Below are 14,818 nucleotides of genomic sequence, written 5' to 3' on the forward strand. Positions count from 1 at the left end.
TTTGACGTTCACAACTGAAGAAAAAAATTACAATAACAACAAATATATCATGATCGTATTTACTCAATTTTTAATGTAAGACGCTCTCAATAACACATTCAAAATGTGTCAATCAATGAGTCGGTGCAATAACTGGTCTGAATAGTATTGTCAGCAAATCAATACAATAACTGTGTGCGTGAAATTATTTTAAAAATATATGTTACGACACAGATTCGAGTCAACGCGTACCTAAAAATGCAATTAGAGAGAGAATGAGAGCGAGAGAGAAATTTGGTTACATAAAGTGTAATTGTCTTTCTTTTCTGTGAGGTTTTACAATAAAGTTCAGATGCGAGTGTCATTAAACACCTCGAAGCCTCTTTTTGGATGAAGTGAGCTCAATTTGAAAAGTGAGTTGACCACACTCATATCCCAAGTTTGTGCTTTCAAGTCAAAAGCAAAAAATCAGGTCGCTCCGAACTCAAGGCAGCGCTTTGTGAAAAACAATCAAACAATGAAACGGCCCGACGACATCAACAAACTTCTGCGTCAATTGAGAAATGTCTATTTTGTATGAAGAATAATCTCATTTATTGTGGCACCACTGCTCTGGTGGCCAATCCGCCAAGCTTGGGGAGGCTGGGCTAGGCTAGTGGTCAGTTGCAGTAGTTCTCCAGGTCAAAGATGTTGCACGGCTTGTGGCAGCACTGCTCCATGATGCCTCGCTTCATCAGCACCCCCATCTGGTCCTGGAAGCCCAGCTCCGCCGCCACGCCAACCTTTGGTGGGAGGAAACCTGGCCGTACGCACAAAGAAGCGCCGTCGTGATGACATCACGCAGGCCACAAAGTCATCGTGTCACAAATAGCATGAACCTATAAATACCATGTGTGTGCGTATACGTTGGGTGTTGCGCGTGGATGGGTGTGTAACGGTGTGCTCTGCTTGTACGTTCCATATTTGTGTGCGCACCGTGCAATATCATCACACGATGTCACACCGGGTCTGACATCGTCAAGGTCCCCGTTGCCGACGGGGCGGGGTCTCACCCAGCAGGTGGTGCGCCTCCCTCTTGGGGTTGAAGATGAAGCCGCCGTCTCCGCACACCAGCATGAGGGCGTCCAGCAGGTCGGAGCCGCACAGGTGCTGCGGGTCGGCGGCGGCGGGCTGGGACCCCGTCGCCAGGACCAGCGCGGTCAACGCCTGAAGCCACGACGACGCCATCACGGGGGGAGCTGGAAGCAAAAGGCGTCAGGATGACACGGCTGGCGGTCAGAGTGCGAGGAGGCGGGGCTTACCCACAGAGTCCAATGAGTACGAATATGACGATGACGAATGAAGAGAAGCTGCGAGCTGTGTGGACGAACATGCCACCTACCGGACTTTTATAGCGCCCGGCCGAGCCCGCTGCTCGTGCGTGTGTGCGCGCTTTTAGTAGAACAAACACAACAAATGAGGCGGCTTGATGTGGTGAACTGCTGCAAATATTGACTCGCTTCCTCTGATCACCTTCATGTCTTCTTCTACTACAGATATTTGCCACAAATCCTGGTCCTCCCATACACACACACACACACACACACACACACACACACACACACACACGGTACATTAGGGAATAAGGAATTTTTCCAGTGGTGCTAATCTCTGGTTTATTGTATTCTTTGACATATTTGGAAGATCTTTGAAGAAACTCACAGAAGATTCGATGATCTCACTGGAAAGTCAGGTCAAGAAAGAGGGACCCCCCCCCCCCCCCCCCACGATCGTGCGTGTCAGCAACGTGCTGACCCAGCTCACACTGCAAAGCAAAGTCAACAGTCGCCATGACGACATCGCCACGATGGGCTCTCCATGACGACGCGGTTGCCACCGGGTAGAATTTCTCAGGCAACATTTTGCGTCCAGAGCGGTTTCCTTCAACACGGTCTTTCTTCAAAAGAAAATCCAAGGGAAAGTGTGAGCGAAGGCAAACGACTTCATCGAGAGCTCAATCAATCTCATCGACGGATGGAGGAAAGTATCAGGACAGACGTGCTGTTGAGCGGGTGGAGAGTTGCAGCACGCGAGCGGCCGCACGAGGGCGCCAAACGACAACAGACGTTCTCAAAAAGCGAAGGAAGCGTCAACCTGTGACAGCCGCAACCGGAACGCGCAAGTCACCGAACCGGAAATGGGTTAAAACACACCAGAACCTGACCACAACCTCAACTCAACTCGACAGTATTCATAGAGCACTTTCAAACAGCCATCGCTGCATACAAAGTGCTGTACATGGAGCAATTTGGCGAGAACTTGACTGAAACTTGGCCCAAACAAGACCAGAACGTGACTGCAACCTAACCGAAACCATAAACTGACTAGACACAAAGCCTGGATCGAATCCGACTAAATCCGGGTTCATGACTGCAACCTCACGAGAACCCGACCAGTATCAGATTAAAACTACTGTAAACCGGACCAAATTTGACCAGGACCCGACGAGACCCAGACTTTGGATAGAATCAGACTTGAACCCGAGCAAAACATGAGCATTAACGTGACTCTAACCAAACCAATACCAGACCACAATCTGACCAGGATGTGGCTCAAAAAAAAAAAAAATATATATATATATATATATATATATATAACGTAATCAATAATGCATTTATTTGTTGATGTGTTTGTTTGCTTTCGAATGAAAAAAGAAATAACCGGTTCTTAATGTGATTACTTTCCTTCGAAGTACAACAAATGAATTGCACCACAAACACAAGAGATTAATGTGGTGTTTTACACACACACACACACACACACACACACACACGCGCGAAGGTGAAAAGTGTGTATACCTAATGAAGTGTCCTTTAGGGCCTCAGACAAAGAAAAGTCATGAGTGTAAAACAATAAAAAGGTAAACTCGTAAATCCATAAATCGTCGACGAGCGGTTTCCTCCGCTGCAAAATTTCACACGCTCCAGAAGGACAACCGCGACCCGTTGAGAAACATGCCGATTGTTTTTTTTTCTTCCGTTGAACGAAATTCTCACATCAAGACATCAAGTGTGACCTTGAAAATGTGAGCTGCCACCATTTGTTGCTAGCTTGCTCGGTCAGCATTTTGTCAGTTTCGCGCTCGCTTCTTCTCAATTAACTTGAGGGTGCAAATTTAATTTTACAGATTAAATAGTAAAAGGGAAAAAAAACACAAGAAGCTTTTCATTTCCAAAAGAGTTCAAGTGCGTTGGAGGGTGGAAGTTGATGAATAGTTTCCAAAAATGAGGGAATGAATGAGAATTCATTTATGATCTCTAATGAAAAATAAATCGTCTTGTTTGAATTTGCACGGCGGAAGCCTCAAATTCATAAACTCGTTTCCACAAAAGTGTTCGCGTCAAATGCCCTGAAATGATAAAATCACGCATGAAACTTTTGCAAAGACCTCATATTCCGTAGACTCAACGATGTTGCCGCAGGTGCTTCCAGACGTGCATCAAGTAGCCGACGGATGAAGTTCTCTTTGGTGGCGCCTGCCTGCGTGTTACAAAAATAAAATTCTTTGGGTGAAATCAGATCAATTGTTTTCAGGGGCTTGTGTCGATGCTGAAGGTGTGTGTGTGTGTGTGGGGGGGGGGGGGGGGCGCTGGCTGGGGGAGCAGGTGAGGGCAATAAAGTAGACCACGTGACTAGCGGGCCACCTTATAACGGGCTGCGGAGGTGCGCGACGGGTGGGGCAGCAGGTGGAGACGCGCGCGCGCACACACACACACATTCGGAGCACACACGAAAGTCAGGGCAGCGCAACTTGCCCTCCCCACCCCCAAACCCACTCCTCGCCCCCCCCCCCCCTCCAGCTAACATGTACGTGAGCTACCTGCAGCTGGACAAGGACCCCCCCATGTACCACCAGAACCCCGTCGGCAGACACCCGGGCCTCGGCCTCAGCCCGCAGAACTTCCCGGTGCCCGGACCGGCCCAGTACTCGGACTTTGCCGGCTACCACCACCACCACCACCACCACCACCCGCCCCACGGCCTCGCGGCGGACCCGCTCCAGGCCCAGCAGAGCGCCGGCGGCGGGGGCGCCGGCGGCTGGAGTCCGGTTTACCCGCCCCCGCCTCCTCTCCCTCACCCCGCGCAGCCCGCTCGGGACGACTGGGCCGCGCACCACTACGCGGCGGCGGCCGGGGGCCCCAACCTGGGCTTCGGTCCTGCGGAATTCACCGGGCAGCCGCCCCCGGCGCCGCCGCCGCTTCTGACCGCCTCCCTCAACGCACCCGCCGGGCAAGGCTCGGCCGAGTCGCCGCAGAGGAGGAGCGCCTATGAGTGGATTCGACGGGCGTCCGCGCCGCTCGCCAACCCCAGTAAGGAAGAGCCCCGCAAATGCACCGTCGGCATTCTTATTCGCGGCGGGATAGTTGGCGTCCGAATGTCATTTGCTACGATGTCGACTTGTTTGATAAATATCACTCGTGTTGAGAGCGCGCCGTCCGACGCGTCGCAACAATCCGAACTATAGTCAGCCTAATGAGCAGAAAAATGAGAGCCATGACATAAATCAGTCGACGTTGTCATTTTTGTCTGAAATGTTACGATTACGCTGATTATTCAGTTGAGATCTGCGTCCCTCCCTCTCTAATCATCGACATGGCGTCCAAAATGACAGAACCACGCACTTCATGGTCGACGCATATTTATTTTTTTTACAAGAGATGCAAGTCAACTTTTCTCGATGACTTTTTATATTCCGCCCTTGCTTTTTTTCAGTCTTTCATCATCATCAAATGTTAACAATAACATGAAAAATAGTTTGTCCTATTTATCAATGAAGAGGTCGGTCCAACGGGGGCATTTTTGTTTCCCCACAATGTCAAAGCGATACGTGACAACGCGCGATTAAATCCGTACGGCGCAAGCTTTTCCAGGTCAAACGTAATAAATAAATCAATTCTTTTGAAAAAGTCGCTGAAAATTCTCGATTGTCCGGCGGCATTATCACCATGCCTGTTCATATCGATTGTCATCACGAAGAAAAGAGGAAGCATCTCTTTGGAGAAAACAAAGAAAACCTTCATTGTTCACGCCGATAACGGTTATTCTTGCGCGCGATGAGTTACACAACCAGACAGCGATCCGTCACCGTCATCATCTTAAAGCATTTAATCCCACCGGTCACATTTGGGAAAGACAACAATGGTTTCATTTACAGGGCCCTACATTTTTTTTATTACCGATTACTTAAAAGGACTACCAATGACACCTGATTTTGACTTTTAACTCATTCACTCCCAAAGACGTTTTTAAACGTCTTTTCAGACTTGGTCTAGAATTGGCTGGTACTGAATGAGTTAAATGTCTGGGAGAATTTTGGGATGAAATGGGTTCGTCAACAATGGCCGAACGATGATAGAAATAAGAAGTCAAAGAAGTTTTCGGTTTTTATCCTCGACCGAAGCTAATGTTTTGTTTTTCATGACGGCGCCCTGTATGTGCGCGCGCGTGCTAGCTGCGGTCTACAAAGGGGGCACGCGAAGGCTGGCGAGTGGTTGATTGTGTTTGTTTTCATGTGACTTTTTAACAAGACATCTGTCGATTTTGAACTGGCGAGAGTCGCTGTGTGTGTTTAGTGTTAATTGTCGATCACGGCGTGCTAACCGACGCGTTACCGCCTCGTTAGCAGATGGACGGCGCGCCGGCCCGCCTGAGAGCGAACGGCGAGTAGATTTCATTGCCAAATTGACAGGCGGGAATTCCTCAGTGCTCGCTGCTGAAGGTTGCGCACTTGATTCCATCATCGCTCAGCAGGAAATGGACGCAGGTTGACGTCCGATAAGTGCTCGCGCGAATAGCTAAGAGGAGCTTGACCGGGCCGACTTCCCGGGTGCTCAACGCGAAAAGCTAAGAGGCAAGCGGCTTCACGATTGAAGACTGCCGGTGACTTGCCGAGCTGGAAAGCAGAAAGCAGAGCCAAGTCACTCGATGAGTGCGACCTCGCAAAATGATGAGACAATGTCCACGAGGAACGAGTCCCCGAGTACTAAACGGCTAATAGGTGGGCGCGAATCTACCGTGTGCCAAACGCTAACCGAAAGTCTGCGCACGCAGACGGGAAGACCCGGACAAAGGACAAGTACCGGGTGGTCTACACGGACCACCAGCGTCTGGAGCTGGAGAAGGAGTTCCACTACAGCAAGTACATCACGATCCGCAGGAAGGCGGAGCTGGCCGGCGCCCTCAGCCTTTCGGAGCGACAGGTGAGGCCCAAACGCGTCAAAAGCGAAAAGGCCCGCGTTTGTCATTTGGCCTCCCCGCCGTCATGTGACCCGTGAGCGTTAACGAGCTGTCGGCCGCGTTTGGGGAGCAGGTGTGTTGAATTACCCCTTCGTATCGGTGGCCTGCAGGTGAAGATCTGGTTCCAGAACCGGCGTGCCAAAGAACGCAAGATCAGCAAGAAGAAGCAACAGCAGCAGCAGCCCGCCTCGTCGTCCGGCAGCGTCGCCATGGTGACCAGCAGCAGCAGCGGCCTGGTGTCGCCGTCCTCGCTGCCCATCGGCATCAAAGAAGAGTTTTAAAGCCGCTTCCTGCGCTTCTCCTTCCGAATCTCCCCCGTCGGCTCCCCGGCGCCACCCTTCACCCCCGGCCCCCACCATAGCAACGTCACCGTGGCGATGACGCGCTGACCGAGCGATGACCGTGAAGGAATTTCGACGACGGGACCCCTGAAAGAAAAACAATAGTTAGCATGCTGATGTTAATTAGCGGCGGGGCAAGCATTTAGCTACGTTACCGCGCCAATGACATCCTGATGCTGGACATTAGCGCAATGATGCTATGTGACCACGGGACGGGAAGTTGACGACATCTGAACTCAACTTCGGCGAGTCGAAGGATTAGCATGCCGATGCCGTGCGACGCTTCGTTAGCATGCATTTTTTAACAGTGGGACAAGCGGTTATCAACATTAGCACGCAAATACCACTCAAGACTCAATACGCAAGCTTACGTACATAAGCGCAGCGACGGCATCATACGACGGGGCTCGCATTTAGCCGCATTGACATTCTGATGTTCGACGAGCAGGAAGCGACATTATCATGCCGATACTTTTCAACAGAAGGGCTAGCATTTAGCCACATTCGCATGTACATTTCCCATGTCATTTGACGACTGTATCAGTTAGTTCTGTTCGCATGCAATACAAGCGTGGGACTCGAGGTTGATGAACTTTAATGAGTTGAGACATTAATGCGCCGAAGCCGTCTGCTCATGTAGTCAAAGCTATATCACGATGGGACAAGAGGGTGGCAAAATTGGCTGATGCTGTGAAACTTTGCAACAATAACAGCACTAGTACGTATATTAGCACGCTAATGCAACTCAACCGAGAGGCTCGCTGTTAGCGGTATTAGCATTTGGATGTTTTGGAAGCACTCGTATGCGATTCAAAAGGCCTCGCTCCCATGCAGCAAGTTAGCCCGTGTTTTCATTTGCTCATCGACCTATCCCGATTCGTCCCTTGGTTGGCGCCGACCCCGTGAAAGGTCGCCCTTATTCAAAGTGATGACAGACATTTTGATTTTCTTCAGCTCGCATCTATCAAAAGTAAAACTAACAAAGACTGTTTTTTTCTTCTCTTTGTTTTTCCATTCACGGAAAGTTATTTCATGTCATACACACACGCGCGCGCGCGCGCACACACGCACACAGATAGCAGGATCCTTCATTGTGTTTGCCCTTTGGATGCCACACCTCAACAGACACTGCATCACTCTGTGTACGTGCAGGTGTGTGTATTTGTGTGTACGTGCATGTGTGAGCGTGTGCGTAAGACCTTTGTCCTTTGCTCTATTTTGCCTCTTCTCATATCGTTAAACCTCACTATCACTGGTGTGTTCGCGCGCGCGCGTGCGTGTAGGAACAGAGATATTTAGCTTCAAGTCAGGTTCGTATGGTCGCGTGTGGGGGGGGGGGGGGGAGTTTGCATGGATATGATTTGCAGCCTTGTTGGTGTGTTTGAAATTGGACAATAGTGGCAGCGTGAAGGTTTAATCGGGGCTTGCAGTGGGCGGCGTTTGGATAGGATGTTGTCCTTGCACCGGCTAACCTGCTGACAAATTGGGCGGAGCTTTACCTGCCCACCATAAAGTTGGATCGAGGATAAGGACAATAAACTTTTTTTTTCACTACAGAGACATACCGATGTTTACTTGCCTGACCTTTTCTCTCCGTCTCTTACGCCCGCATACATATGTTGACACGTCCACGCACACAAATATTCTCAAGAAGATACATATGCTGAGGCTCACATATGCTCACACACACACACAAGTATGATGCGCACAGATACGGCGGATTTCAAGACCATTGAGACAAAATGGCCGCCTGGCTCCTGTCCTCGTGGCCTCGACGCCTAACTGGTCGTTTGGTCGTTCCAAGATGGCGGCTGTGTGTGCGTGTGTGTGTGCGTGAGAGACCTTTGCCCCGGTGATATCTCGCCCCTGATTGACTCGTCATCCTCCCCGGTGACAGACGGCAACTCATATTGGGCGCCAGCGAAAGGCAAACGCGATTGGTCGCCGCCACAGTGGAGCCTGTCATGACAAACACAAAGAGAAGGAAATCGTCATTCAAGAATAAACGTGTTCTCTCGATGTGCGCTTCATGACATGGAGTTGAGGAAAGAAATACTTGGGACTTGGTCTTCACCGTCCAAATACTTGAAGATATCCTTCTGCACATTTGCAGGACAACAGATGCACATTTCGGATGCATTTGTCCCGACATTTGACACACGCTCATACCCATTTATTATGTCTTCAAATACATTCGTGGTATCTTCATCCACATTTCCATCTTTGTGTACGTAATTAGATTCGGTCCATTTACAAGGTGTATGCATTTTTACCTCTTAATACAAAAACGAAATATTCGACCATATTTCCGAAATATTTAATAAATGTTAATATTCAATATTAATCAAACATTTAAGTCTCTCTTTTTTCTTAAGTTAGGCTCTGAAAATGGCTGTCCCTGATTGAGATGACTTGCTAACTAAAAACGCTATGTGCACGTGACATGCTGGCATCTTCGTTACCGTGGTTACCGAGCCGCCCAAAGTGCCCCCACTACCCCAAAAAAGAAAACGAAGCATGAATTTAATGAGAAAAAGACAGTGAGCACAAACAAAACGTCCTCCGCTCCGCGGCCACTCCCACACGCTTGTAAAAGTTAATCATTAGAGCCCAACGCACACACACAATAAACAGTTACAATTTTATGGCTGATGATGAAGCTCATATTGGCTGTGGAGGGGGTGGGTTGCGAGGGGGGGGGTGAGTTCCCGCATGAAGGTTCAGAGGTCACCTCAGCAGGAAGTCAGCATCATTTGGGTGTAAGCAGGAAGAGTCAATTGTATCGAGCACGTATGCAAGTCTAAAAGTAGAAGATGATCGGTGAGCGATACGCTTGACGTGTACGTCAGTCGAAATACAAGTGAGTGCAGCACTTGGACTAGCGTGTCGAAAAAGGAGGATTCATATATTTAATATGTCCCGTTTTTAATCAGATAGGACGAAGTGTGTACAATATGTATGCGGTTCGGACCGTGGATGTTGATGTTCTGCACCTTCCGAACGCGTGAGCAGAAACTAGAAGAGTGTTGTCGCCCCCTATCGACAGTCGTCCTCAGTGGTACTGTGACCCCACTCCAGTGAACCAATTAATACTGATTCAATGTTGATTTAATCATCACAATAATAAAAGCAACAACAACAAAGTATTTTATATTATTGTACGCAAATAGCGGCGGTCGATTGTATTAAGTCATTGAATGCTACAGCCAACACAAACGCGATTCCTGCATGTTCGGAAAATCATTTTCAACTCGGGGGGGGGAGTCATTTGGTCGAAGCCGACTACCAAAATCCTCCAATTTCCTTCCCTCGTGACCTGAACACTGCTTCTCCTCAAGGGGGTCGCGGGCGTGCTGTAGCCCACGCCAACTGACTTTGGGCAAAGTTGGCTTCACCCTGAACTGGTTGCCACCCAATCCCAGGGCACGCAGAACATTTATGAGAACGGAATTAGGGCTGCCTTGCCCATTGGGCGCCTGGACTCAAGGAATGAGTACTAAAACTCTTGATTTCTAGTCAAAATCTTTATAAAGACGAGGGAAGGAAAGAACCGAAGGAAAGCCAACGAGTCGGCCAGCAGGACGCTCTTTGACTGATCCACGCTTCCAACCAGTAGGTGGCGGTAATGCGCCACCAACAAGGAAGAGGAAGAAGTCGGCGCTGGCCGAGCTTTGCCGATTTTGGCCGAGGTCGCGGAGATCAGCTGACACGAAGCCCGCGTCGGTTCGTCTGGGCCCGGGTGTCGCGCTTCCTCTTGTGGCGGGGGCTTCAGTTCCCGTCAAAGAGCCACATAAAAAAAAAGGAACACTAGTCGTCGGGGTGGTGACGGCGGCGTGTGACTGCTGAGCGCGAAGGATGCCGTCGTTGCTCTTCTGCGGGCCCAAAATGGCCGCGTGCGGTATGGTCGTCAGCATTTGGGGCGTCATCATGTTGGTAAGAAAACGAGATGTTTTGATTTGCTGCCTGCAACCTTCTCCTCCTTCCGAGTCGAGTCGGTGCATTTGTCACGCAAATGCACCGTTTTGTTAATTATGACGTGACCGGGGAACATTTAACTGACATTTTAATCCGAATTGAGCATTTTGTGAAGCATTCCGAAGCCAATAGCGGGTCGGCATTCGTTGCAAATGAGAACCTGTTCCCAATTTCCTGACAAGGAGCAATAAAAGGGCACATTTTGTTGACCACCGCGAGGTGGCCAAGCAAGCGCTTGTGTTCTGTTCATCTGTGCTGTATGGTACATTTGACAATAAAGTTGATCCAATCCAAGCGGTTGCTCATTTGCGGCCGCGCTGTTTGTTGCGGCTGCAGGCGATGCTGGGAATCTTCTTCAGCGCCAAGTCGGCCGTGCTCATCGAGGACGTCCCGTTTACCGAGGAGGACATCCGCAACGAGTCAGTGCTGCCTGCCAGGCTCCTCCTTCTCCTTCTCCTTCTCCCAGTTTGCCGCTCTGACGCACGTCTATTTCCGCCGAGATCTTTAGTCAGCAATTTGGAAAGGCGAAATGTTTAGGAAGCCCGTTTGGCCTTGCAACAGGAAGTGATGTCGTTGCGTCTGTCTTCCCGCAGTCAACACCCTCCTCAGAACATCTACGGTCTCTACAGCCAAGTGGGCATCAACTGCTTCATCGCGGCCGCCGTCTACGTGGCGGTGGGCGCCGTGTCGCTGTGCCAGGTTCGACTCAACAAGCGGCAGGAGTACATGGTGACCTAAGGTGGCTGCCCCCCCCCCCCGGCGGCCCCCCAACAGACATGCTATTTATTTTGCCTTGACATATTGCGTGCTCGTGACGTCATTCCTCTGTTGTGACCTCCTCAGCGTTCTTCTCAGCAAGTATAAAAGCGCGACAGGAAGTTTGATGTCAAAGTTGTGCGATTGTAGATTTGTGTGGAAATAAAAATGACAAAATCGTTTGGCGGTGAATTCTTTTGGTAAAATTGTGGTGGCCACACAAAACAGTGACTGAGCCCAAATCGGCATACTCACGTTTGTTGCCAGCAGTTTAGACGGCGTCTGTAAATTGTAGTATAAGGCTGCCCGCAGACGACTGCACGGTGTAGAAAAGTATCCGTTGAAAGATGCGCGGACATACTTGAGAAATGTACTAAACACTCCCCAAAAAAAACATGAGCTGATTTTGGTGCGCGCCTACCTGAATATCCTAAAGAAGTCAACTTTGAAATGATCAGTTAGGCTGCCATTGGAAGTAATCTGTTCTCCGGTGCCTTATCTGGGTGGTTGAATACAATCGGCGTGTTTGGGATCTACAGGAGGTACAAATAGTTATTTGTGAACCATTTTCACGACAGCAAACAATGTATGAAATGAAATGCGGTTCGTCTGATGACTTTTAAATATGAAGCCTGCAATCTGTCCATAAGAGCCTGAAATGTGGCTTAGCAGCAATCAGAGTGGCCAATTTGGAAAGATGACTCATTGACAGTCAAGACGTTTGATGGGCAAAAATGAGGTTTGACAAGTCAAATCGCTCAGTCCCGAGCAAAGGCTTGACGTGGAAAAACGCAAGGCACGCTACGACGCTCTGCTGCCCCCCTCAGGACACCAACGTCACTGCTGCAGGTTCCACAGGACCAGCTGGCGCGACCCGAGTCAGTGCGGCTGCTTTCATCCACTAAGTCCGACTGAATGGACCATCTTTTATTCCCTTTTTTTTTTTTTTTACATCAACAACCAAAAAGCTTCACTCGTTGTTGTTTTTTTCTTTCTTATTCACATCGATGCATGACAAGACGTGTTTTTACGGTTTTCGCAGGTGTGTCACGGCTTGGCCTGAACCAGCGTGTGCAGACTTTGGGCCACCTGATCAACGGACATGTTGTCCAGGGAGACGCTGCGCTCCTTCCCCAAATCTGTCGGTAGACACACACCACAAGACGGACAGCGTCAATGCACTATTTAGTGCAACGGGAGCGTGGTGGTCCTTGCTTGCACCCCTGAGCAACTGTGAGGTCGATTTCAGTTGACACAAAGTGGCAAAATGGCCACCCCTTGAGATGGACAAAAACGATTGGATTTTGCCGCTTAACTCGTATTCCACAAACGCAATATTGATCAGAATGCCGCGTTTAGACTAGCGTGGCTGCATAGAACTTATTGTAAAGAAAACGTTGGGGTTGGCTTCCGCTTTCAGGACAAAGTATTGTAAAGCAGTCAAATTCATTACTTTCTTGTTGTACGTGTCGGTGGTGAGGGACCGAAGAAGAAATGAAATTATTAATTTTACGGGTTTTTTTCTTCCCCCAATTATTTTATTTTTTATCTGCCAATGAATCGGTTTGGGGAATTTTACTCTGCCGGGGATTGACCTTAAAAAAAAAGGGGGAGGGGTCGGGGGGATGTCGAGGCGGACATCACCGCAAGAAAGAGGCCGTCGAGGACCCGACATTGAGAGCGCCGCTTTAAAGCTGCCTGTGTGGTCATTCCAAACACATTTTGTCTCCCATGATGCCTTGCTGCCACTCACCGTAACGGGCCCACAGCCGGGCCTCCACTCCGGAACATTCTCGGACCAGGATGGGGAAGTCTGCGTTGGCTCGCTTCAGGTCCACGTAGTGCTGCTCCACAAAGTCTCTGAAAAGCAAAGAGGATGTCGCTCAAACACCAAGACTCGACTCGACTGCATTTCCAGAGCACTTGAAAACAACTAGCGCCGTATCCAAAGTGCCACATGGAGCAAAATTCCTTCCTTCGACAACAAACAATAAAACGATAATAACGATGACGGCGGAAAGCACAAAAACAGTCAAACGCAAGTCTCATGTCCAGTTTAAGACCCAAGGTTGAAAGTGTTCGCTTACGATAAGGAGCCAGAGGGCCCCGAGTTCGCAGGTTGGGATGAACAAGGGCCACTGAGACACGAGCAAGTTAAAGTCATTGAATCAAGGCAAAACGGAGGATTCCCCCTTCCGTCGCGGTTTCATTTTTTATATTTTAAAGAAAAACAATGAGCAGCTCTATGCGGCATGTTTGATCAGTCTTATTGTTTAACGATTGGCAAATTGCCTCCGCTGACCTTTTCAAAGACCAACAGGTCCAAGTTTTCGCCAGACCCCCCCCAGGCAACTGCGGTGGAAGCACAGACCCTTCTGGGGACTGTTTCAAGCTTGCACTTGGCATGGCCGGTTTGGAGTGTGCCGATTCCCTCAATTTTCCATGCTCCAAAGCACACATACACACACGCTGACTGGTAAATCTCGAACGGATTTAAATCGACCAAGGCATTTGAAGCACCCGTACAAAGGAATGGCATTTTCTCACGACTTTCATGTATAACTAACTTCGGAAAAATCATCACATTTTCGGGCCGGATAATAACGTTTGCTCTCGTCCTTTTCAACGGGTCAAATTGGTGAGGGTTGCGTCGACTTTGACGTTAGCCTTGAGCTGCAGCGGCTCGCTGCTAAATGCTAGCAGGTCGGCGATGACAGCGGGCCTTTGACTGTTCTGTCTCCGTTTTAATGTCCCCGGAGGCACATTTGGGCGCTCACCTGGTACCCTTGCTGGCGGCGGACGTTTGGCAGACGTGGATTCGGATTTCACGGAGATTTTTGGCCAAAGCGGAGCCCAGACCTCGGACTACGGCGGCCGCCATCTTGTATGAGCAAAGAGTGAGCCCGGTTTTTAACCTGGCAGGCGAGAATCTCGCCCGGATTGAGTCAGAAGAGCCAGCCACGACTCGGTTCTGCAGGGAAGACTTGAGAACTCTGTTAACAGCCTAACTGCAAGTGTGTTGCGGAGATATGGAACTGAGTTCTGCCCTAGTTAAAAAGCGACAATCGAAAGAGCTTCATTCTTCAACAGCATTTCGGCTACAAGGCGTCACTTTTGCCGTTCGCGTCTATGTTGTCATGACAGGTAGCCACGATTTCATCAACCGTGTGAGTCACGGATATCCACGACGGAGTTGTCTCTCTCTTCAATTTCCGGTTTGATGTAGTTACAATGTGATTTCGACCAGGAATAATGCCAGTTGAAGAGATCTTGGTGAAATACTCCAGTAGATATCTTGGAACCGGAATTATGACCATCGATTTGCCTGACAAGCACAGTTGTGGGCTAAATAAACCAAGTTCAATGAGGTACAAATGGCCTGTCGTAAATGTATAACAAAATCCAAGTTGAATCCCAAATCAGTTCCACTTGCACTGTCTTCGATTTGCATCCAGCTGTCTCTTGGAGATGCCCACATCACTGCCGGACAC

At 49.4% G+C, this 14,818-nt stretch overlaps 4 protein-coding genes across 6 annotated transcripts; 2 read left to right on the forward strand and 2 right to left on the reverse strand.

Annotated features, from left to right (window-relative positions):
* Nucleotides 1–45: 45 nt before the first annotated feature.
* ins (preproinsulin) lies at nucleotides 46–6,492 on the reverse strand. Of its 3 annotated transcripts, XM_086131821.1 has the most exons (4): nucleotides 6,343–6,492; nucleotides 3,407–3,498; nucleotides 1,032–1,217; nucleotides 46–778 (listed from the first exon to the last, which is right to left on the reverse strand). In XM_086131821.1, the coding sequence occupies exons 3-4, from the start codon at nucleotides 1,204–1,206 to the stop codon at nucleotides 639–641; spliced, it is 315 nt and encodes a 104-aa protein (XP_085987947.1). In that variant the 5' UTR covers nucleotides 1,207–1,217; nucleotides 3,407–3,498; nucleotides 6,343–6,492; the 3' UTR covers nucleotides 46–638. The 3 variants fall into 3 exon arrangements, with proteins under 3 accessions (XP_085987947.1, XP_085987946.1, XP_085987948.1); XM_086131820.1 differs by lacking the exons at nucleotides 3,407–3,498; nucleotides 6,343–6,492 and adding an exon at nucleotides 1,285–1,706; XM_086131822.1 differs by lacking the exons at nucleotides 3,407–3,498; nucleotides 6,343–6,492 and adding an exon at nucleotides 1,281–1,706.
* Nucleotides 3,824–7,908, forward strand: cdx1b (caudal type homeobox 1 b). Its single transcript, XM_086131819.1, has 3 exons — nucleotides 3,824–4,328; nucleotides 6,070–6,218; nucleotides 6,366–7,908. Exons 1-3 carry the CDS (start codon nucleotides 3,824–3,826, stop codon nucleotides 6,534–6,536), a joined length of 825 nt encoding a protein of 274 aa, XP_085987945.1. The 3' UTR covers nucleotides 6,537–7,908.
* A 2,346-nt stretch (nucleotides 7,909–10,254) lies between these two features.
* On the forward strand, nucleotides 10,255–11,509 carry LOC147194279 (ribonuclease kappa-B-like). The gene is made up of 3 exons (XM_086131825.1): nucleotides 10,255–10,529; nucleotides 10,908–10,990; nucleotides 11,165–11,509. The coding sequence occupies exons 1-3, from the start codon at nucleotides 10,452–10,454 to the stop codon at nucleotides 11,307–11,309; spliced, it is 306 nt and encodes a 101-aa protein (XP_085987951.1). The 5' UTR covers nucleotides 10,255–10,451; the 3' UTR covers nucleotides 11,310–11,509.
* A 730-nt stretch (nucleotides 11,510–12,239) lies between these two features.
* Nucleotides 12,240–14,273, reverse strand: ndufa2 (NADH:ubiquinone oxidoreductase subunit A2). Its single transcript, XM_086131826.1, has 3 exons — nucleotides 14,105–14,273; nucleotides 13,081–13,187; nucleotides 12,240–12,466 (listed from the first exon to the last, which is right to left on the reverse strand). The coding sequence occupies exons 1-3, from the start codon at nucleotides 14,206–14,208 to the stop codon at nucleotides 12,375–12,377; spliced, it is 303 nt and encodes a 100-aa protein (XP_085987952.1). The 5' UTR covers nucleotides 14,209–14,273; the 3' UTR covers nucleotides 12,240–12,374.
* Nucleotides 14,274–14,818: the final 545 nt, after the last annotated feature.

The sequence above is a fragment of the Hippocampus guttulatus genome, chromosome 15 (assembly GCF_054856545.1).
Source record: "Hippocampus guttulatus isolate MCC_2025c chromosome 15, RoL_Hgut_1.0, whole genome shotgun sequence".
Classification (NCBI taxonomy): Eukaryota; Metazoa; Chordata; class Actinopteri; order Syngnathiformes; family Syngnathidae; genus Hippocampus; species Hippocampus guttulatus.